General features: G+C 43.7%; 1 protein-coding gene across 2 annotated transcripts in view; it reads left to right on the top strand.

Moving 5' to 3' along the window:
* The window catches only part of EFCAB6 (EF-hand calcium binding domain 6), a 121,583-nt gene that overhangs the window by 753 nt on the left and 98,298 nt on the right, over positions 1–22,532 (top strand). For both annotated transcript variants that reach the window (XM_087934184.1, XM_087934183.1), the window contains exons 2-7: positions 1,532–1,702; positions 4,545–4,765; positions 6,923–7,005; positions 8,644–8,710; positions 18,603–18,739; positions 22,168–22,289. In XM_087934184.1, coding sequence (XP_087790310.1) covers positions 1,532–1,702; positions 4,545–4,765; positions 6,923–7,005; positions 8,644–8,710; positions 18,603–18,739; positions 22,168–22,289 — 801 coding nt within the window. The remainder of the gene's footprint in view (positions 1–1,531; positions 1,703–4,544; positions 4,766–6,922; positions 7,006–8,643; positions 8,711–18,602; positions 18,740–22,167; positions 22,290–22,532) is intronic.

The raw sequence follows: 22,532 nt of genomic DNA, 5'->3' as shown, positions 1-22,532 counted from the left end.
GTCTGCCTGCCTATCCATCATCCATCCATCCATCCATAGATAGACTTCTATTTAGTTTAATAAACTAAATACATAAAGAACTTTTCTGTATCACCTTGTTCCACTCTGATATTGTATTTACCCCTTCATATTGCTTTCTACAATATGTCCCATTTTTGAATTAAGAATTACATCTGATCAATTTACAATATGGTTATTAAAATAAACAGATATAGCAATAATTACAAATTAAATACTGCACTTAGTGTAGATGTGTGTGTGTGTGTGTGTGAGAGAGAGAGAGAGATTTAGATTTCTAAGAGGCCCAAACAAAAAGTGTTTAATATATTAAAGTATGAAATAATATTTTTATAGATAATTTCTATTTATAAAGTAAATAATATGTATTTAGCATTATATGTTCAACTTGGCTGTGTAGCCTTACATAGAATAGAACAGAATAGAGTAGAATAGAACAGAATTCTATTCTATTCTGTTCTATTCCTATTCTGTTCTATTCTATTCCTATTCTGTTCTGTTCTATTCCTATTCTATTCCTATTCTATTCCTATTCCTATTCCTATTCCTATTCTATTCCTATTCTATTCTATTCTATTCTATTCTATTCTATTCTATTCCTATTCTATTCTGTTCCTGTTCTGTTCTGTACTGTAAAATTTCTATTTCCTCCACACTCCTGGGCGAAGGTTACTGTATAATCTCCATTCCCTCCCCACCCCACTAACCTGCTTTCCAGCTCCATTCTCCTGTGCAAGGCAACCAAAGAAGTCCCAGACAATCAGCTGGGACTCAGTGGGAGGCAGAGAATAGATGGGGGCGAGGCAGAGGTAGTATTCCGAACTACTCCAAATTTCCACTACCGGTTCTCAAGAACTGGTCAGAACATGCTGAATACCACCTCTGGAGACATGGGGCCAAACAACAGTAGGGCTAGCTGGCCCTAGGAGAAGTCCCCTCCCCATATGTATTAGTAACTAAGATGGGTGGACTTCAAATCCTCACATTCCCCAGCCAGCCATGCTGACTGTTTTAACTACTTTTGAGAGTAGTTTAAGCGTGCAAGACTATTACTGGAGAGCATGATTGATGACTCTTGGCTATGGATGTGTCCCATTGAAGAATATGCATCCAGGGGGTGGGGGGAAGACCAGGGTCAAGGGTGAAATGAATGATGTATCTTAGTGTCAGCTGCACCCAGGTGATGCCGACATAGTCACTCCTAATAAATCATTTTTTTTACTCTGAAAGATGTGGCTAAAGACTCATGATTTGAATGGGGATAGTTTGTCGGAGCATTGACAACCCAGTCCAGTCATGTGGTGACCTGCTCTATGGCCTCACAACTTATGGCTGAAATTGTGGGCTTAGTTATGGTCGTAACCTGAAGACTTCCCGTAGTGTCTTTCGTCTTGGGTGGCTTGTTTAATTTTCTCTAGTTGATTTTTCCAGCTGTCCCTCTTTGTATTGTGCTACCTTGGCTCCTTTTTTGGGGGGTTCAACTTCTTTCTTTGTTCTCCCTTATTTCTTGCAGGAATAATGTCCAGAGTGGTGAATGCATGTGATTTCAAGACTTTATGCCCTCAGTCTCATGGGATTGTTTTCAATGCCAGAGTCCAATCCAACTCATCAGGGCGATCTTCCACACGGAGTAGCAGCACCAGCAGTAAGAGCAGCAGTGAAAGCTCAGTCCAATCTGCCTCAAGTAAGGACCTTCTCGATGGTTCTGATCCAAATTGTGGGCACAAACATGCAAAAGATTTGAGATTGAACTTCCCCTGTTGGAGATATCATGTGTAACCAGCAATGGTCATGCCAATGGACAGTGTGTGATGACCTGGAGCGTGACACAAAGGCAACACAGTCAGATAATTAATAAGAGTCCCTTTATTATCTCCAACTTTGCCCCCAATGTCCACATTACCTTCTGGTTGGAGAAAAACTCTCCCAGGAACTGCCATTGGCTGCAGAAAATTAAGTCCAAAACATGGTCAACACAAACTGTAACTTAAAGTCCAAACAAGCCAAACTGAAGTAGTTAGTTTGGCAGGGCAGGAGCAAGAATTTCAGACTTGAAAACACGGCAAAACTCACATGGTTGGGGAGATGCCAAGAACACAGATAAGCCACGACAACACAAGATAAAGTAACATTTGTTCCTAGCAGCCTACCGCATGTAGCCTGCCTTATCAACTGTCTTCCAGCTGTGGCTAATGAAGGGAATCAGGGCCCTTTCCTCCCCCATAAGCCAAGCAACCCACATCGCTCTCTTCTCTATTCCTCCCTGCGAGCTCTAGGATGAAGAGGGGGTGGGCCTGGGTCTTTCTCTGAACTCCGTCTCCCTTGTTCTCTCTCTCCCCTGCTCTGCCCAGCCAGACTTTGCCCTTCTCCAGCCTCCTCCACAGCCAACAGAGCTACACTCCCACTCCCTGTCAGCTGTTCGGCTTCCTCCTCGGATTCAGACTCTGACAGGGGCATGACACAATGGTTCTCAACCTTTTCTTCACCATGGAATCCCCTTTAAATACTTTTTGTGGCCACAGATCCAGGGGTGGGATTCAGCCGGTACTGGTTTGGGTGAACCGGTAGTTCCGGCAATCGTTTGGCCCTGCCCACCCACCCACCCACCCGCTCTATTCTGTGCTGTATTTCTTTTTTTTGAAGCCCGGCTGATTGGCACGGCAGCCCAGATTGCCCTGCCTTGGCTGTTTTTACTCACCCGGGCTTCAGTACAAGGTAAGTTTTCTTGCTGTTTTCAAAAGTACTGCGTGTGCGCAATGTGTGTGTGTGGCACGCGTGTGCATGAAGCGCATGCCCACCAGTGGTGGGATTCAAAAGGTTTTACCACCAGTTCGGTGGGCGTGGCTTGGTGGGCACGCTTTGCGTATGCGCACACACTTTGCATGCACGCACGCACCAAATGCGCACTTTGCACAGGTGCAAAGGCGTACTACTCACCTGCTGCAAGCCTGCACTTTCCCGGTTGCTTTAGCAGCTGCCGTGTGACGCTCTGCTGTGCCGTGCAAAGCAGCTGCACTTCAAAAGCAGAGGAGAAAGATGAGTGTTGGAGGCCGGGCGGCCAGGTGGGCCCAACAGCGGGAGAGAACCGGTTTGGTCTCCTCTGCTCATCACCACTACTGGCTTGGCAGAACCGGGCTGAACTGGTAGAATACCACCACTGACGCCCACCAAAACGGTTGTAACACTGGCTGAATCCCACCACTGCATAGATCCCCAAAACTTAAGATTTAAATCACAACAAACCTTTTCCGTAACAATCATAACCACGAAGCTTTGTGGATTCCCTGTGGCGACATTGTGGCCCCCTCAGGAGTCTATGGACCACAGGTTGAGATCCACTGTCTCAGGGAAATGGCTGAAATGGACATAGTGAAGTTGAGTGATGCTTTTATGTCGCTTTGGCACAAAACATTGCACAACCTTCAGTTTTCAAAAGTTCACCTCTAGGCAAAAGATTGCAAAAAGTAGTGAGTGAAGGAAGATACCAGTGGCATCACTTGCTTTGCCTTCTGGACCCCACGTCAGCAATTTCGTCTCAAAATGAAGATTGTAAACTCTATGCCTTTGTTCACAATAGGTTACTTTATATTCCTGCAAACAAGTAGTCTTTGAATTACTATTGGTCTTCAAACAAAGTTACAATGGACTTCAAAAACAAACTACTTAGAACTAGGGGTGGGATTCTACCAGTTCGCAGCTATTCACAAGAACCAGTTGTTAACATTCTAAGCAGTTCGGAGAACCATTTGTTGGAAGAAATTACTGGCCTAATCCTGTGAGGAAGGCAGGAAGGAAACATTCTGGTGTTGCTTACAGAAACTGCCTCTCCGTTAACCCTTATTACATTCTTGGCAGGATTAGACTTCCTTCTCAGGAACTTCTCTGGAGTTTTTTCCCCTCCTTTGCTGGTACTTTGCTTGTGTGGAGTGACCATTCAAAGTTACAATGGCATTGAAAAAAGTGACTTATGACCATTTTTCACACTTACGACTGTTGCAGCATCCCCACAGTCATGAGAGGCCAGACGAGGAGATGCGTGCCTCCATGTGAGTGATGTTGAGTTGGCCATGCCCAGCCAGTCACATGACCACCAAGCCACACCCACCAACTAAGCTATGCCCACAGAACCCGTTGTTAAAAAATTGAATCCCACCCCTGCTTACAACCTGTCTCCAAAGTTACCACTGCCCCCTGGTGGTCACATGGTCACATTTAAGTGTTTGGCCACCAGCTTGCATTTACAACTGGTTGCAGTGGTCACTGGCAGAAAATGGCCAAAAATGTCCATCGGTTATGCTGAATGTGCATAACATGGTTCAATTAATCATGATAAAAATGGAAGCAAAATCAAAATTTGGTCATGACAACCAAAATTCTGGCTCCCACTGTGGCCATAAGTTGAGGGGCTACTTGTAAAGAAAAGATTTGCTTTGGAATGGTTTGCATTCCATTCTGTATCTTAAACTTGATAATTCAATTTGTATCTATTTTTAAGAAGGCTTTACAACCCATCCTGTCTTTTGCAGCTGTTTCTGTCAAGTCTGTCCCTGACTCCACGCTGTCACCCGATGTTATTGAGCAGATTTTGCTTCAGAAAATAACTGCAAAAGAAGATGAAATCAAAAAAGCATTTCAGATTATTGATATCGATCAGACACTGAAAATCACTAAGGGTGAATTTAGAAGAGTGATTGAAACATTCATTTTACCTCTGACAGATGAGCAGTTTAATGTGTTGCTAGCAAAGGTATGTGTTCTCATGACAGCGGCACATAAATGTATTTGTGTTATTGAACCCAATTCAGTAATGCATTTGTTGACTATATTCCATTTAAAGAAATCGCAGCTAATCAGGATGACTTAATTAATCAATTTAATCTGCAGGAAATTGCATTGTAATAAAACAGTGGCTCTGCATAAGGCGAGGCATTATATCTTCCAGCCTGAGATATCCTTGTGATGATCCATAGTGTCTCAAAAATAGCACAAAAACTAAAACATGAATCAAGGTCTTGTAATGCCTTCAACTTAACTTCACTGTTTTATTAGTCCCAGTTTAAATTCAAAAAGTAGATAATGAAGCAAAAGGTAACCAAAAACAAACCGCATTGACGAGAGTTCCAAGGCAAACCAAGATAATTAATCACACATTCCAGGAAGATAACTGGGGAGAGTCCATGGGAGGAACACCAACGAAGTTAAATTTCATCCAAAGAAAGCATAATTTGACTCCAGTGTCTGTGAACACGCAGTTTCAAACTCTTATACAGAGCTCACAGCTGCAACCCATGAAGAGGATCAAGGCCCTCTCCTCCCAAGTAGACAACATCTTTCCCTTATCCTCTCCTCCCTGCGTGCCTTAGGATGGAGAGGGGATGGGCCTGGGTCCTCCTCTGACTGCTCAGCCGGCCTCTGCCCTTCCCCAGCCTCCTCCACCACCTCTGGAGCCACGTTTCCACTCCCTGTCAGCTGTTCCTCCTCTTCCTCAGAGTCAGTCTCCACCAGAGGCATGACAATCCTGGTGATCTCCTGGTGTAATGGCATGTGGGAATGACCTTGGGAGACTGGGGGTGAGGTGGGGAGAGATGCTGCCTAGGGAAGGATTGGATAAGAGCTGCACAATGGGCAGGAAAAGAAAGCCCAAAAGGAAACCCCTTAACTTCTCGGGCTGTAAAAGAGACAACGGCAGATTTGTATTATAGGACAAGGGTCCCCAACTCCTAGGCCGCAACCCACTACCTGAGCCGTTGCCTATTCAGAACTGGGCCCCGCGAGTGACTGGCTGGTGCACATGCAGCTCGACTTGCACAAGGAGTGGTCCAGTACACAAAAAGTGTGCACTTTGACTTGCATGAGCAGCGGGCCAGCACATATTTGTACAACTTATGCAAGTTGGTTCCCCTCTTCCCCCTCCTCCTGTCAGATGGCCAAGCCATAAAGGTTGGGGGATTGCTGCTATAGAACTTGCAAGATTTCCTTAATGTAGCCTCCCAATAAAGTAAAATTAGCTCATCTGATCGTGTTTCCTGTCTGGTCTACCTGGAAAGGCTGATATCTGTTCAATCTGATCTAACCTGGCTTATGTTTTTTCAAAATGAAACACCTACAGGAGAATGAGCCCATCACCTCCTGTCTCTCCCACTGTGGAACAAATTTCGTGCCATTCATGGACATGTCCATGTCAACTTCTTGACCACAGGGTCAAAGTAGTTCATTATTGCTGTCCTCCAAGATATGGATATTATTTTTTGTTTTGATTTCTCAGTGTAATATACAGCCCTGGGATTTCCTAGTGGTCTTCCCTCCCAATACTAACTGGATCTCACCCTGCTTAGTTTTTTTAAATCAATCCAGGCTAGTTAATAGCAGCAGAATGATAGCCTTTGTTTTTAAACACGTATGTTTGGAAAGTGATCACGGCAGATGGTAGCCAACTTGACTGCTGTTGTGAAGAGAAACTGAATGTACCGTGCTTTATCACACAGGAAGTATTGTAGTCTGGGAACATTTTACTACTTAACTCCTTGGAATGAATGACTTAATTGTGAGATTAGAGACCTTGGATATTTTTGTCTTTAGAATTCTAACTGAATTAATACTCCTGTTAAATAGGAGCAGTATGTTAAAATGTTATATAATGAAATAAATCCCCCGGAAACCTGCATAGGATTTGAAATAGTTTGATATAACTTATAATAGGTGATATTGAGAGCATTTGAGATTGCAAATGTTTTGATGCAAAAAATTAACTGTTTGGTGAAATTATTTATTTGGAAATATATAACCAAAGAAAGGTAATTATGCTTTTAATTATGTACTACTGAAAGGAAGAATGAGAAGGGATGGACATGATCATTCTCCACTATGTTGAAAAATAATCAGCTTTTTTTTAAAATTGAAACAGGTCCCAGGAATTACCAGAGTTACAGTTCCATATCTTGAGTTCTTGTCAATGTTTGCGAGGCCCATCAGTAGCATCAGCACAAAGTAAGGATGTTGATTCAATTTATTTCGTGCTATTTGAAGTAACAGAAAAATGAAAATAGCAAAATATGAATAGCAAAGTATAAGGCCAGCAATGTAAACAGCATTTACTTACAGCAGCAATAAGCAAAATTAGGCAAACGAGTGAAAGGCAAACACTTGCCTCGGGCTGCTGTTTTCAGCAGAACCTCCATGTATACAATAGACCATGTATACAGTTTTTCTGGTCAAGACTGAAGGACAAGCTTGTCTGACCAGATACTGCCTCATATTTCCAAGCAGAACTGGATGATCTTTATCCCCCATCAATATTTATTTGGTAGACTTATATCTTATCTAAATGCAATATACGTAGCACACTTTATTCCATGCCAGAATATCACCCAATGACCTTCCTTGGCTGAGAATGGATTTGAACCTGAGAGTCTTCCAGGCCTTGTCCAACTCTTAACTGCTCTGGCTCTCTCAAATTATAGTTTCATCTAGGCTGTTTTAGTTGGCTACAATCAATAGACATATTTTCTGTGGGTTTAAAGCCAGTGTAAAAACCACTTTGGTTTTTCCTCTTTATGACCTTCAATGGGTTGCACTTTAGCCAGATTAGATTCACCAATGTAGGATCCAAAAAACCAAGAAAGTCTCCCTGATTATACGATTAGAGCCCCCAAAACACTTCTTTTCTGTAATATATTCTATATTCATATGTTACTGTTGGGAAAGTAAAGTGCTCTTTCTCCCTTCCTGTTTGAGGAAGTTAGCTAAGGAAAGATTCTGATCTGAACAATGACCTTCTAAAACTAAATTAAATAAAATTCAGGGCTGTGAATCTAGTGCTTCAGTTGTTTTGCTTTCCCAAACTGGCTGAAGGACATAGAATCTGTTGGCAGCCCTTAAACCAGCACCAAGGAGTAACAGCTTTGAGATGTGAAACAGAGGCGTGAATCTTTGTTCCTCCTGTCCTGTGAAGACATGGCCTCTGAAGTGTTGCACAATCTCATAAATGCTGCATAATTGATGACACTGTGTAGAAATAAATCCTTAGAGCAGTGTTTCTGAAACATGGCTATTTGAACTGTGTGGACTTCATGCTGGCTGGGGAATTCTGGGAGTTGAAGTCCACACATCTTCAACTTGCCAACGTTAGAGAAACGCTGCCTGACAACATACTTGCCTTATTCTTTGCTCATCTGCAAACCAACATTAAAAACTGAGGTAGACGAAATGATGGGAAACCCACTGCCAGACAGACAAGGGGAGATGAGAGGAGAGATATTTAGTTTTATTCAGCATCTGAAACTGAGTTCTATTTTCTTCTGTGCTGCCAAAGAGGGGGATGATTTAAATCAGGAAAAGGTGTGGTGCAGAGGTTTATATTCTCTACTTCGTGGCAGAATTCCTCTCTTCTTGGCTGTTCAAACTAAAACTAAAAAGGAAGATGTAAAAAAAATTGTAAGTCTCATGGTTCCTGATGTCGATTTCTCCTCAGAAGCAGCTGTGGCCCATTGCTTCCCACTGACCAGGCTCAACTGCCACCAGGAGCTGGCAGTTCTATTTTTATCCCCAGCTAAAAATATTGGTAAGAGAGCAGGCTTGATTTAAAAAAAAAAGTTGAGTGACCTTAATTTCTGGTTGGTTTTTCAGGTGGAATAATCCCCGAGAAAGCCGAACCAGGACCTTAAGCCAAATGGAGTGCCTCTTACGAGAGAAGGTAACACCCCACAAGGGGCTTCCACTTTGAACAGGACCCCCCAATGTTGCAAATCTCATGAGTTAGTCCTAACTCAGAAAGGTCTCACAGAAGGGGCCCCTTGCAAAACTTTTTTCCCTCAAATCCAAAGGCCTGCATTCTTGTAATCGATCTACCAATTTCAGGAGAGAGCAGAGAACAATCCCCGTGCATTTTTGGGGGGGAGAGACAGTGAAGGATTCAAAGCCTTTTTTTATCCTGCGTTTGATGATCCTTGGTGTCGTAAGTGCTAAGAGAAAGACCAGTGCCTCATGCATTTCCATCAGCTGTAGAGATTCTCAGCAGTTGTGCAAGAGAATGGTGTAAGACAGTGGTGGCGATTCAAATTTTTTACTACTGGTTCTGTGGGCGTGGCAGGGGAAGGATACTGTAAAATCCCCATTTCCTCCCCACCCCACTAACCTGCTTTCTGTTAGGTTCCGAAGAAAAGGGAGGCCACACCAGAGCATTCTGTAACACGCTTTATTCAAGGGAATAAAGGGGGCTGTCGCGTCTGTAGCTAACAGCAGACTAGCTAGCGAACAGCGACTGGCTCGACCTAGCAGCCGGCTTTTATAGCCGGCTGTCGAAGGGAGCCAGCCAATGGGGTTGCAAACGCCCCCACAGGATGGACGGACCTGATAGAGAACTTGTGTTAGTCCCGGGGACATAACACTCCTTCCCCCAGATAGGAACACGAGTAGTCCTTTAAATAAGCGGGCGGCTTGTGCGAGCGTCCAGACCGGCGCAGTTCTGGCGAGACACAAGGTGGCATGGAGTTCTGGGAGTCCGGAACTGGCTCTGCTGGACCCTCGGATCGAACTGGGGCCCGGTCGGGCGTATGGGAATGGTCACAGCCCTCGGGTTGGATTGTTAAATTGTCATTGTCACGCAACCCGGTGGTGTCGCTGGTTGGAACGGCTGATGCCTCTGTAGGACGGTCCCGGTCTACCGTCCGTTCTCTTGGCTCGGCTGGTGATGACTGGTCACTCTGGAGGTCGCAGCTGGGATTCGGATGCGGCGATTGGACAGTCACCGGAGTCCCTGGATCAGCGTTGGCATGTTCGCTCTGGCGACTTCTTATCTGGTCCAGATGCCTCCGCCATATACGACCATCCTCTAGCTGGACGCGGTATGATCTTGGGCCAGTGATGGCTACGATCTTTCCGGGTACCCACAGTGGATCGCCTGCGTAGTTTCTGGCGAACACTTGGTCCTGTAACATAAAACTCCTGACCCTACTGTTAGAACCAATTGGTGTGTCAGGGCAGTAGTGGGGATGCAGTCTATCTAACACTGTCCTTAAGCGTCTGCCCATCAATAACTCGGCGGGGGATTTGTTTGTGACAGTACAAGGGGTCGAGTGTTGGCTTAAAAGAAAACGAGAGAGTCTGGAGTGCCAGTCATCTTGAGTGAATCTTGCCAATGCTTCTTTCGCTGTCCTAACGGCTCTCTCTGCCAACCCATTGCTGGCAGGGTGAAAGGGAGCCGTTAGGATATGCCGGATGCCCAGGTTGGTGACATACCGACTGAATTCTGTGGAGGCAAATTGGGGGCCATTATCTGAGACTATGGTGTCAGGTAGACCATATGTAACAAATAAGCGGGTCAGAGCCTGGGCAACTGCTCGGGTGGTAGTTGTGAGTAGGAGGGCCACATCTATCCATTTGGAGAATGAATCCACGACCACTAAGAAAGTCTTGCCGTGGAAGGGACCTGCCAGGTCAATGTGCAATCGTGACCACGGTGCGTTGGCACTCTCCCATTTGGTTGGGGTAGCAATCGGTGGTGCTGGCCTGGATTCTTGGCAGGGGCGGCAGGAGCTTACCCATTTCGCGATTTCGTCGTCCATGCCGGGCCACCATACATAACTCCGAGCCAATGCTTTCATCCGGACGATGCCGGGGTGCCCCTCGTGTAACGCTTTCAGGACGGGCGTACGCAGCGGTTTTGGAATGACCACTCTGGTCCCCCATAGTAGGCAGCCCTGTAAACTGGAAAGTTCCTGCTGGCGGGTTTTAAACGGTGAGAAATCAGTTGACAGATTACTGCCCGGCCACCCCCTCCGTACCCAGTCCAGGACCTGGGCGATAAGTTTGTCTTTCTTGGAGTGGAGAGCTATGTCACCGGCGGTGACTGGGATGTTAAACTCACTGGCATCGAAAATTGCATGGACCGGGGCCGGGTCCTCCACGGGTGCTGGCAACGGGCAGCGGCTGAGAGCGTCGGCGTGGCTAAGGTTTTTCCTGGGCGGTGAACCAGTTTGTACGAGTAAGCCGCCAGGAATAAGGTCCACCTAGTCATCCTGGGAGACAAGACTTGCGGTGTTTGTTTTTCTCCTGAGAGGAGTCCCAACAGAGGTTTGTGATCTGTGACAAGTTCAAAATTGTGCCCAAAAAGAAATTCATGGAATTTTTTGACCGCAGCAACGGCGGCTAGGGCCTCTTTGTCGATTTGGCTATAATTACGCTCGGTTGTTGACATGGTTCGAGAAAAGAATGCGATTGGAGCTTCGGTGCCGTTGGGGAGTCTGTGGCTTAAAACAGCCCCAATTCCAAAAGGTGAGGCATCTGCGGCTAAGACTAGAGGGAGGCGCTGGTCGAATTGAATTAGGACAGCTTCTGAAGTGATTAGCGTTTTGACTGCCTTAAAGGCGTGTTCCTCTTTGGGTCCCCAATGCCATGGAGTGTTTTTGTCTAGAAGTCTATGCAACGGTTCGGCTACTGACGCCTTGTGGGGTAGGAACGACGCATAGAAATTTAGCAGACCCAGGAAGGCTTGTAATTCTGACTTTGAAGAAGGAGTAGGTGCCTCGTGAATGGCTTTGACTTTGGACTCCACCGGGTGGATGCCTGAGGCGTCTATTTTATACCCAAGAAAGTCCACCTGCTTAGTGGCGATGGCACATTTTTCCCTTTTTAGTTTGAGGCCATGCTGCCTAAACCTATCCAATACCGCTCTGACTCTGAGGAAAAGTTGGGGTCTGTCCCTGGCTGAAACCAAGATGTCATCAAAGTACGGAACTACGCCAGGGAGGCCTTGCAGTATCCGTTCCATTAATGACTGGAAAATACCTGGGGCGACGCTAACGCCAAATTGGAGGCGCTTGCATCGAAACGCCCCTCTGTGGGTGACAATTGTTTGCAATTTGGCCGTTTGGTTATCCACAGGAAATTGCTGGTACGCCTGTGACATATCCAATTTGGCGAATATGGTTCCCGGTTCAAATGTGTGTAGTAAGTGTTGGATTACTGGGACTGGATATGCGCTAGTCTGTAGATAGCGGTTGATTGTGGTCTTGTAGTCAGAACACATTCTTATACTGCCATCTTTTTAAGGGGTGTGACAATTGGAGTCTCCCATTTAGCAAAATCTGTGGGCTCGATCACCCCTTGCTTAAGCAATTTATCTAGTTCTGCATCCAGCTTAGAACGCAGAGCAAATGGTACTCTCCGTGGTTTCAAGCGGATGGGGACAGCTTGCGGGTCCACTGAAAAAGAAATGGGCGTACCGTTGTAACAGCCCAATTCATTGCTGAATACATCAGCATAATCTGAAAATAGGGTGTCGATATCGGAAGGTGAGACAGCATGTACTCCCGTTAAGCTAAGGCCGAGATAGGGGAACCAATCCAACCCCAAAAGGCTAGGGAGGGCACCATCCACCACCACTAAAGGCAGATGGCCTTTAAAGGATTTGAATCTAACAAGGAACTTGCCTGTTCCGAGTACTGGAATATTCTTCCCTTGATAATCCCTCAAGGTGAGGCGACTTCTCTGGAGCTGCTTCCTGGACAGGGTAGGTCGTATTTTCTTGAGCGTGCTCCACGAGATGATCGAGAGCGCTGACCCGGTGTTGACTTCCATAAGGCAGGGTTTACCTTCTAAATGGATAGAAAGTGTGATTTTATTAGGGGTCAAAAAGGTATGGTTAGCCTGGTAACATGTATAACAATTTTCTACTTGCCTGGGTGGCTCGGAAGGAGAGTAAAAGGATGATGACCTTTGTGTAGCTGCGTGCGTTGCCTGGCAGGCCCTGGCGATGTGGCCCTTCTTGTTGCAATTGTTGCAGGTGGCGTTCCTAAACCTGCAAGTTGTTCTTGCATGGGACCCCCCGCAGGAGAGGCACAACAGGTTGTGTTTAGGTGTGCTGCTGTTTTTTAGTCTAGCTCCTACCTGAGGCTGTTTGAAGGGTTTGAGGCGATGGACCTCTGAGTGCTCGATGGAGTCTTCTTCGCTTACCACTTCCTCGGAGTGGACAGTGACCGGGTTGGCTTTGGTTGCGCTACCTTGAATTTCAGCGGCCGACTGAGTTGCTAGTTCTGCTGCCAAAGCTTCTTTGATTGCCTGAGTGAGGTTGAGGTCTTTCCTGGCCAGCAAACGCCTCTGTAATTTTATATCTCTGACTCCACAGACGAGTTGATCCAGGAGCATATCGTCTAGGTAATTTCTGAATTCGCAGTGGAGTGCTGCGGTTCTCAAAGCGGCCATATACTGATTGACAGATTCCCCATCTGCTTGCTTCCTCATACGAAAGGCGAAGCGTCTCGCTATCTGTGATGGCTTTGGGGAGTAATGATTGGAGAGTGTCTCCAACAGTTCGGACCAAGGAACGTTCTTCAATTCTCTGGGGGCGAATAGCACTGTGGCGGTATCGAATACTGCGGCCCCGCAGTAACTCAGGAAGTACGACTTCTTCCTGTTCTCTGTAGCATCGGCCAGACCGATGGCATCAATGTAGTGATTGAAGCGGTTCCTGTAAGAGTCCCACTTGTCTTCATCTGGCTTGAATGGTGGAAATGCTGGATTTGAATTCATGTTGAAGTTCAGTCTGTTGTAGACTGACCAATCTCACTGGGAATGCAATGGCCCTGATAAGTGTGGCAGCTGCAGTACGCAGTGCTGCTTCAGCTCTATAGGATCTCTCTGGGTTACACGCTCTATGTGGCTATGGCTGTATAGCCATAACTGACTTCAGTTTGAAAATCGCGCCCTTACAAGGGCGTAGGCGGCTATGGCTGTAGCCCCGTGCTGACAGCTATTCAAAATGCGCGCCTAATTGTATCCTGGCGGCTGTGAGTGCAGCGCCGGAACTTCGCTAACAGCAGAATCCGAACTGTGACGGTTGGATTCTGTGCTCAATGCTGGGCGGCTGAGGTTTTCAGTGCCCTACTTTCACGTAGCTTTTTAACGAGCGGCTACACGCTCTGCTTTCACTTCCGCAATCCACACTGACCGAGCTCTCAGCGACGCGGCTACGGTTCAGCGTTTTGGTGTGTGATTCAGCTCTTGTTAGTTGCTGCTGGTTGGCCACATCCCATCCTCGTCGCCAATGTTAGGTTCCGAAGAAAAGGGAGGCCACACCAGAGCATTCTGTAACACGCTTTATTCAAGGGAATAAAGGGGGCTGTCGCGTCTGCAGCTAACAGCAGACTAGCTAGCGAACAGCGACTGGCTCGACCTAGCAGCCGGCTTTTATAGCCGGCTGTCGAAGGGAGCCAGCCAATGGGGGTTGCAAACGCCCCCACAGGATGGACGGACCTGATAGAGAACTTGTGTTAGTCCCGGGGACATAACACTTTCCAGCTCCGTTCTCCTGTGCAGGGCAACAAAAGAAGACCCAGCCAATCAGCTGGGACTCAATGGGAGGCAGAGAAGAGTTGGGGGCAGGGCCAGTCAGGGGTAGGATTTTCCGGTTCTCCAAACTACTCAAAATTTCCACTACTGGTTCTCCAGAACTGGTCAGAACCTGCTGAATACCACCTCTGGTGCAAGAATAGGGTGCTTGCAGGATGGAGCCAAAAAACCCAACAAGTTATATGCTCATAAAAAACAGGCAGAGCTTCAATGGCCCCGCCATGTTGACCTTTTTTAACTACACCTTGCAGTATCTTTACGCTAGAAGTCTCATTCTATCTCAGCATTCTCTCCCTTTCAAGATCAACCATCCTCTAGAACAGTGTTTCTCAGTTGTAGCTATTTGAAAGTGTGTGGACTTCAACTCCCAGAATTCCTTAGCCAGAAAGGCTCACTGGGGAATTCTGGGAGTTGAAGTTCACATATCTTCAAGTTGCTAAGCTTGAGAAAACATTGCTTTAGCTAATGAAGTCTAGATACCTGGAACAGGGTACTCATTGCCAATAGTAAAATGTCTGAATTGCACTTCATTCAGTGTGAATACCGCATGTTGGCCTAACCCTCCTGACCAGGGCTGGTTTCTCAGAGCTGTTTGAAGCAACAGTCTGACTCTAACCTGAAGCTGTTTGCTGCAGCCTGGCCTTTGCACGCTGGCACCACCCAGTGTATGCCTGCATGCCCAGGTGGCTTTCTCCCAGGTGCCAGACAAAGTCCCTGGCAAATGGCATCTGTCTCTGGCACCCAAGACTGTGAACTATTTGCATATTAAAGAACTGTCAAGACAGATTGCAGCCAAGACATGCTTTCATCACAGCAGTGAAGCCTCTTCATCATCACTCAGAGCTTCAATGGCTGTGTTGTGCTTCAGTTTGGCTATAAAGGTGAATGAAGCAGCAGAATCACCACTGAATTGCAATGTTCATGAAGTGAAGTCCTGATTCAACTATTTTAATTTTTATAAGATAGGATAGAACAGAATAGAACAGAATAGAATTTTATTGTCACTTTGTACACTGATCGGCATACATTAAAATGAAAATTTGTTGCATACAGCTCTCAAAAGGTCACCACTTCCAATATCACTACATAACCAAGATGCAATAAATAAATACAAAATTATGCATATACCCACATATATTATATGATTCAACACAGAAAAACACAGTCTAGTTTGGATGTATACATGTACTTGGTGAGAAAAATGAATCTTGGGATTTTACCTGACGGGTGACATAGGGAACAAGGCTGTTACAGAATCTGGTAGTCCTGCTAGAAATACTTCGAAACTTCCTCCCAGAAGGGAGAAACAGAAACAGACCGTAAAGTGGGTGTGTGGGGTCTCTAACAATGGTTTGAGCTCTAAGCAAATAACGCCTATAAGCAGTATCCTGAATGAGTGGAAGTGAGCTTCTTATAATCTTCTCGGCTGTCCTTACCACTCTCTGTATGGACTTTCTATCTGAGGCACTGCTGCCACCAAACCAAGCAGTGATGCAGTTTGTTAAAAGAGCCTGTGTTTCTGGGTTTCACGGCAGACACTTGGAGGTAAAGCTCATATACAAGCAGTCCTCGATTTACAACAGTTCATTTACACACCCTTATTACATTCTTGGCAGGACTAGACTTCCTGTCTCAGGAACATCTCTGGAGTTTTTTTCCCCTCCTTTGCTGGTACTTTGCTTGTGTGGAGTGACCATTCAAAGTTACAACAACACAGAAAAAAGTGACTTATGGCCATTTTTCACACTTACGACTGTTGCAGCATCCTTTATATTGAATTCTAATAGGACATGGTCATTCTCACCTAAAGTTCTTGTGGCACGCTGATTAGGGAGTTCTGACAGTTGAAGTTCACATACCTTACAGTTGTCAGGGTTGAAGAACCATGCTACAGAGAACTCTGTTCAGCTTTCTGAGTTACAGAACAGAGCAAGCCTGGTTTAAAATCCAGCCTCCCTTTTTCATTCTTTAAAAAACCCAGCATCAGGAATCTCATTAGCATCACATCAACAGGGACTTCACATATGCAATAAACAACAGTATGTTAAGGTGTAAACATCTTTCTGCCAACATAAGGGCTTTTTTTCAATTGCCAGAACAACACGAAGCAGCCTGAGAGGAAATGGAAAGAGGGGGAAAAAAGGTTTCCATCCCTTTTTCTTTTTTCCCCTTTTCATTTTTGTGTTTATGGGGATTTGAAAATAATCTAATTCTTTCCTATCTGGTTTGGCCCGTCTTTACCAGCTGGTAAATAGGAAATATTCGCCATAGGAAGCCAATCCACTGCAGAGTGTAAACAGATGGAATCAATATAAAGTGACAAGTTAGACTGTGCTACTGAAAAGAATGGAGCCAAAATGAACAGCATAACAGTCGCTGTACTTATTTTGTTCCAATTCATTTGGTGCGGAGTAGCACTTCATATCTTCACAGCTGTGGCCTTCCATATCTTTGATTTTTTTTTTTTTTTTTTTTTGGTGTGTGTACAGGTTTTTGAAAACAATTTCACTCTGGCTTTGGGGCAGGGAACAATTCCAAAGAAATTTTTTAATTAACAATTTTGTACAAAGAATTTCAACTGCAAAGTGATGCAAAAGCATATTTATTGCCTAGAAATTTGTTATTATTTTCTTTTTGGATTATTTTTAAGACCCCATGTCTTTCTGTTTCTATAAAAAATACTTTAAACAGAAGCATCTTTCTTGTGGTCAATCACCCATTGGCATTGTTCTTTGTATACATTCTTTGTATTTAATTAACTGCATTGAAAGCGACATGTTTGTTCATTTTTTTAAACTGACAAAGACTTCGCAGAACTCATATTATAAACCACCGAGAGTTAATCTGCATGACTAAGGCTTTTTGGGTTCTCCTACCCTGAATGGGAGAAAAGCAATCTTGAAATGAAAAGGGGCTCCTCCAAGAAGTGGCCTGCAGTAAGAAACAAACAAACCCAATCCCATGTTGTGCCTTCAAGGATTGTAGGTTAAACCCTAGTTGCCAAACTCTGTACAGGTAGTCCTCAATTTATGACAATTAGGACCAGAATTTCAGTTGTAAGTTATTGCAGCCATAAGTCAAATCACCACACGACCAGACTCAATTTCACTACTGTTTTACAACAATCATAAAGAGAGTCACCGTGGTTGTTATTTGGTGCTCAGTATTCAGCAGAACTTGCTTTAGTTCAAAGAAGCCCAAAACTAGGTCAAGCTAAGAAATAGACCCCAAAGAGATTCTAGGAATTCTACTTTATAATAAGGTCTCCTAGCAGAATCTTGAAAGTCCATCGACATCCTTCCTGCCCTTTTCTAAGGACCACAAGATTCTAACCCTAATAGAAAATGAAAAAGCTAAAGTACTCTGGAACTAGAATTCAAACTGATGAGCATCGGCCACAGAATACCCCAGACTTAATATTTGTCAATTAGAAAGACAAAGAAGCCTAGATAACGGATGTGGCAGTACCTAGAGACAGGAGAAGAGAAGGAACTGCAGAAAATAAAAAAATACAAAGGCCTGCAAATAAAAGTAGAATGACTGTGACAAAAGAAAGCGGATAATACCAATAGTGATAGGCATTTTGAGTGCAACCCCAAAATACATGGAGAACATCACATTCTTTCTGCCTTTGAAGAATAATTTACTATGCAGAATACTAGCATTTGGCAAATACTCACCCAGATGTTCCTTTTAACTAGGTTATCCTCCTCAATATTATGTTTAGTCAATCTCCAGCTTTCAATAGTTGAACAATGTCTTGTTTGTATTTCCCTTTGTTGTTGTTGTTGGTTGCGAAGTTGTGTCCGACCCATTGTGACCCAATGGACAATGTTCCTCCAAGCCATCCTGTCCTCTACCATTCTCCTGAGTCCATTTAAGCTCACGCCAACTGCTTCAGTGACTCCATCCAGCCACCTCATTCTCTGTCATCCCCTTCTTCTTTTGCTCTCAATCGTTCCCAGCGTTAGGCTCTTCTCCAGTGAGTCCCTCAGGATAAAATATAGTTTTGGAAATTAATTTTTGCAAACATAAGTTTGAAAGAAGCCTTTCCACTGTGCAGCTTCTGTAACATTGGTTTTTTGCCCTCATGATATTTAGAAAGGAAATCTAAAATCCTTTGGTGGAATAGTAACTCATACTATTAAATAATTTGATATCAGAACTCAATATTAACGTGAACTAGCACTATGAACACTTTGGTATTTCAATGCAAATCTTTTGAAAATTCTTAACAGATTTCTAAAAAGATCAAGCACTTCATCAAAACTTGCAGGCTTTTTGACTATAATCAAAATGGACAGATCCAGCGCCATGAACTAAGAAGGATTCTTGAAATCAACTGCTTCAAGATGACAGATTGCGAGTATGATAAGTAAGTAAAAGCACAAGTGAAAGGCTCTTGTAGAATCACTGTGGGAAGCTTACCTTACATGAAGTAATTACTATTATATTTATTCTAGTAGACGGAGGCTAATTTTAGTAAATTATGTTTCCTTGACAATGAAAGTCCTAGATAATAGATATTAAACTATGTCTGCTGTAAACTGTGGCAGTCTTCTATTTTTCCATTGTTATTCTTTAACATAACTTAACAATGTTATTCTGACCTTGGGACACAGTGGTTCTGTTTGATTTCCTGGTTCATGGAAGGGATCATATAGCGTAAAATCCAGCTAACATATCCATGAGAGTAATTCAGAGAGCCTTGATCAGGTGGTTTTGGGCTGAAATAACTCTTCTTGATCAACCATAGCTGAAGAATTCATCCTCTTCATCATCATCACCTGGGAGGAAATCCACTAGAGATGGTATTCAGCAGGTTGTGAGCAGTTCTGGAGAACCAGTAGCAGAAATTTTGAGTGGTTCAGAGAACCGGCAAATACCATCTCTGGCTGGAGATTTTACAGTATCTTTCCCCTGCCATGCCCACCAAGCCATGCCTACAGAACCAGTAGTAAAAAAAATTGAACCCCACCACTGATGTCCACATCTTATATAGGTCCTCAAAAGTAAAGTTTTCTCAGGGACTCTCTCTCCATGGCCCCATGGGAGGGAACACAAAGAAGAAAATTGGGTGCAATTCCACAATTTGTTTGCAGTCCAATGCAAGTTGCATTTGTTCGTGGTGGTGTTGAGGGCTGGCTCCCAGATTTGGGCTACATAAACGCAACCAACTACTAAGTGGCATCAAAGAGTTAGCATGGTCCATCTCTTTGTTGCTGTTAAGCGCCCCAGGCTTTTGTGGTGCAAATATGGTCACTTTAATATGAGGAGTCTGTATCCTCCCTGAAGCCTGGAAAAACTTTAATTTGGAAGGTTTAGAGAGCTGTAATGAGTTGCAATAGCAGAAACATTAAGCTGAAGAAGGGAGAGAAATTAGGACAGACTATTTATTTGTTTTGCTTTGCTCTAAATATTTTATATCTCTTGTTACCAGCAACCTCAAAACAAATTTTAGCCCATATTTACAAGCTGGGCTTGCTGTTTGATATTCCTCTTTTTTATGGGCACTTGGCATGTTCTCCAAAATTAGATGAAAACAAAGGAAAAACCCTTCTTATAATTTGGTGCACATAATTACAGAACAGAAGCCATGCTTTTTAAAGTAGAGCAATGAAAAACAACAAAATGTGGTTTTATTTGATAATAAATCTTGTACTTGGCATCCAAGTCTTCAGTGTGATAAATCTAAATGGATGTTACTAGAACAAAAGGGGTGTTCATAAAAAGTATCAGAAATTTTTATCTGGTGCATTTAAATCTGAATTAAAATGATGAGATTTATTCTCTAGAGTTTTGTAAAATGTCTGTAGCCAACTGGATTCATCTTTGGTTGAATTTAAAATGGTTCTTAAGGAAGCTGCAAGGAAACTCTTCAAAGTTTCTTCCATAATGTCTAGTTTTGAAACAGGTTCATGTTTGTTTATTAAATTGGTAAGGTAAATCTTGACTCCTGGGAACCCCATGGGACTGTCCATATAATTTTCTTGGCAGCTATATGGAAATACTTCTTTTGGGAATTTTTTAGCATCCCAGTCTAACATGCAGTTTTATCAGCTATCAGCTAAGTCAGGGGTGTCCAACCGTGGCAACTTTAAGACTTGTGGACTTCAACTCCCAGAATTCCTCAGCCAGAATTCTGGGAGTTGAAGTCCACAAGTCTTAAAGTTGCCAAGGTTGGACACCCCTGAGCTAAGTGAATAGGTGATTCAAAATCATCTTGCTTCAGGCTGAAGCCCTGGTGACTTCATAGACACATCTTGGAAATGGTCCAGAACTACTCCTAAGATTTATCTTTGTTATATTCCATTTCAGCATATTGCCTCAAAAGATAAGATGCTTTGGAAGGTGCCCATCCAAACACTGACCAGGCCAAACTCTGCTAACCTTCTGACCCAGGGGTCAGCCTATGACTATTCTAGCTGTACCCATTATTTTCTTTCTTTTTGTAAAGGCCCATGTCCAAGGGTTTAGAAGAGGTATCAGTTGTCTTACTTCTAGGGATAGTCAGAAAAAGAGCTAGAGTGAACCCATACGGGCTTTTGATCATTGGGATCCAGAAACTCCATGGTTTATTTACACAAGTTGCTAATCATTCCCCTTTAATCTGTGCTGATATTATGTTACAACATCTAAAGATAATAGCTGGAAACTGTCTTTAGATGTTTGGGTGAAGGAGAGATCTGAGCTCAAAAGAGGATATTGACTATTTATGAAAGCACTTACCAGGGACGCAGTGACTCAGTGGCTAAGACATTGATCAGAAAAGTGTTGATCAGAAAAGTCGGCAGTTTGGCGGTTCAAATCCAGTGGTGGGATTAAAAAATTTTTACTACCGGTTCTGTGGGCGTGGCTTGGTGGGCGTGGCAGGGGAAGGATACTGTAAAATCTCCAGTCAGAGGTGGTATTTGCCGGTTCTCTGAACTACTCAATATTTTTGCTACTGGCTCTCCAGAACTGGTCAGAACCTGCTGAATACCACCTCTGTTCGAATCTCTAGCACCATGTAACGGAGTGAGCTCCCGTTATTTGTCCCAGCTTCTCTCAACCTAGCAGTTCGAAAGCATGTAAAAATGCAAGTAAAAAAAATAGGGCCCACTGTGGAGGGAAGGTAACAGCGTTCCATGTGCCTTTGGTGTTTAGGCATGCCGGCCACATGACCATGGAGACATCTTCGGACAGCACTGGCTCTTTGGCTTTGTAACGGAGATAAGCACCACCCCAGAGCCGGAAACAACTAGCACGTATGTGCGAGGGGAGCCTTTATCTTTACCTAAAAAGCACTTGACATTTTTTTAGAGGAAGAAAGAGAGGGAAAGGACTTGCCATGAGTTACAACCTTCTAATGGCTTCTTCTAAGTCAGTCTTGGCATCTTGAAAATACGTGGTCTTGGACTCCCTGAAAAGATGACAACTATGCTAGCTGGAGAATTCTGGGAATCAAAGTCCACACATCTTCAAGTTGCCAAGGTTGTTCTAAGTTGTATGGGTGACACAGACAATGCAATCAAAACATTTCTTTCTAGGTGTGTTTCAAAAAAAGAAGTAAAAAGATGAACAACCCTTCCTTTTAGAATCTTCCCAAACTGATTAAGAAAAGGGAAAAATTGGTTCCTAGAAAGTAACTAATACAGAGGGGAATGATAAATAAAACATTTGGGATGAGAATTTACAAAGTAAAGAAAATATCTTACATCGTTCTTAGTTTGATTATTATATTCATCATATGTATGTATGGTTAAACATTACATTAGTTTATTCTCCAAAATTTAATGAACCTGTGTGTGGTATTTTTTTTAGATTATGGAATCGGTATTGTATTTCAAGAACAAATACACTGAATTATAAAGAATTTTTGCAATATCTTGGCATAAGTTTGGAGAAGAAAAAGAAAAAGAGAGCTGAAAAGATAATAGATTCAGGTAGGCATCTTAAGGGGGTTGAGGGAAGGAGCATTAAACCATCATTTCACTGCTACAAAGCAATTCTGGGCAAATTTAAAAATTAAATCAACAGCCAATGTTTGCAAGATATTTGTTCTTCTATAAAATCTTGCAATACGTTGGTAATATTTTTCAATGAAATACACACACCTATTTTAATATTGCTCCTTTTCTCCCCAGTTTCTGTGATATTTTACAAAACTCTGCAACAGTGAAAATACT

Source organism: Pseudonaja textilis, chromosome 5 (assembly GCF_049901715.1).
Source record: "Pseudonaja textilis isolate UNSWEBS1 chromosome 5, rPseTex1.2, whole genome shotgun sequence".
NCBI lineage: Eukaryota > Metazoa > Chordata > Lepidosauria > Squamata > Elapidae > Pseudonaja > Pseudonaja textilis.
The sequence above is the reverse complement of the archived record's forward strand: the minus strand, read 5'-3'. Positions and strand labels throughout refer to the sequence as shown.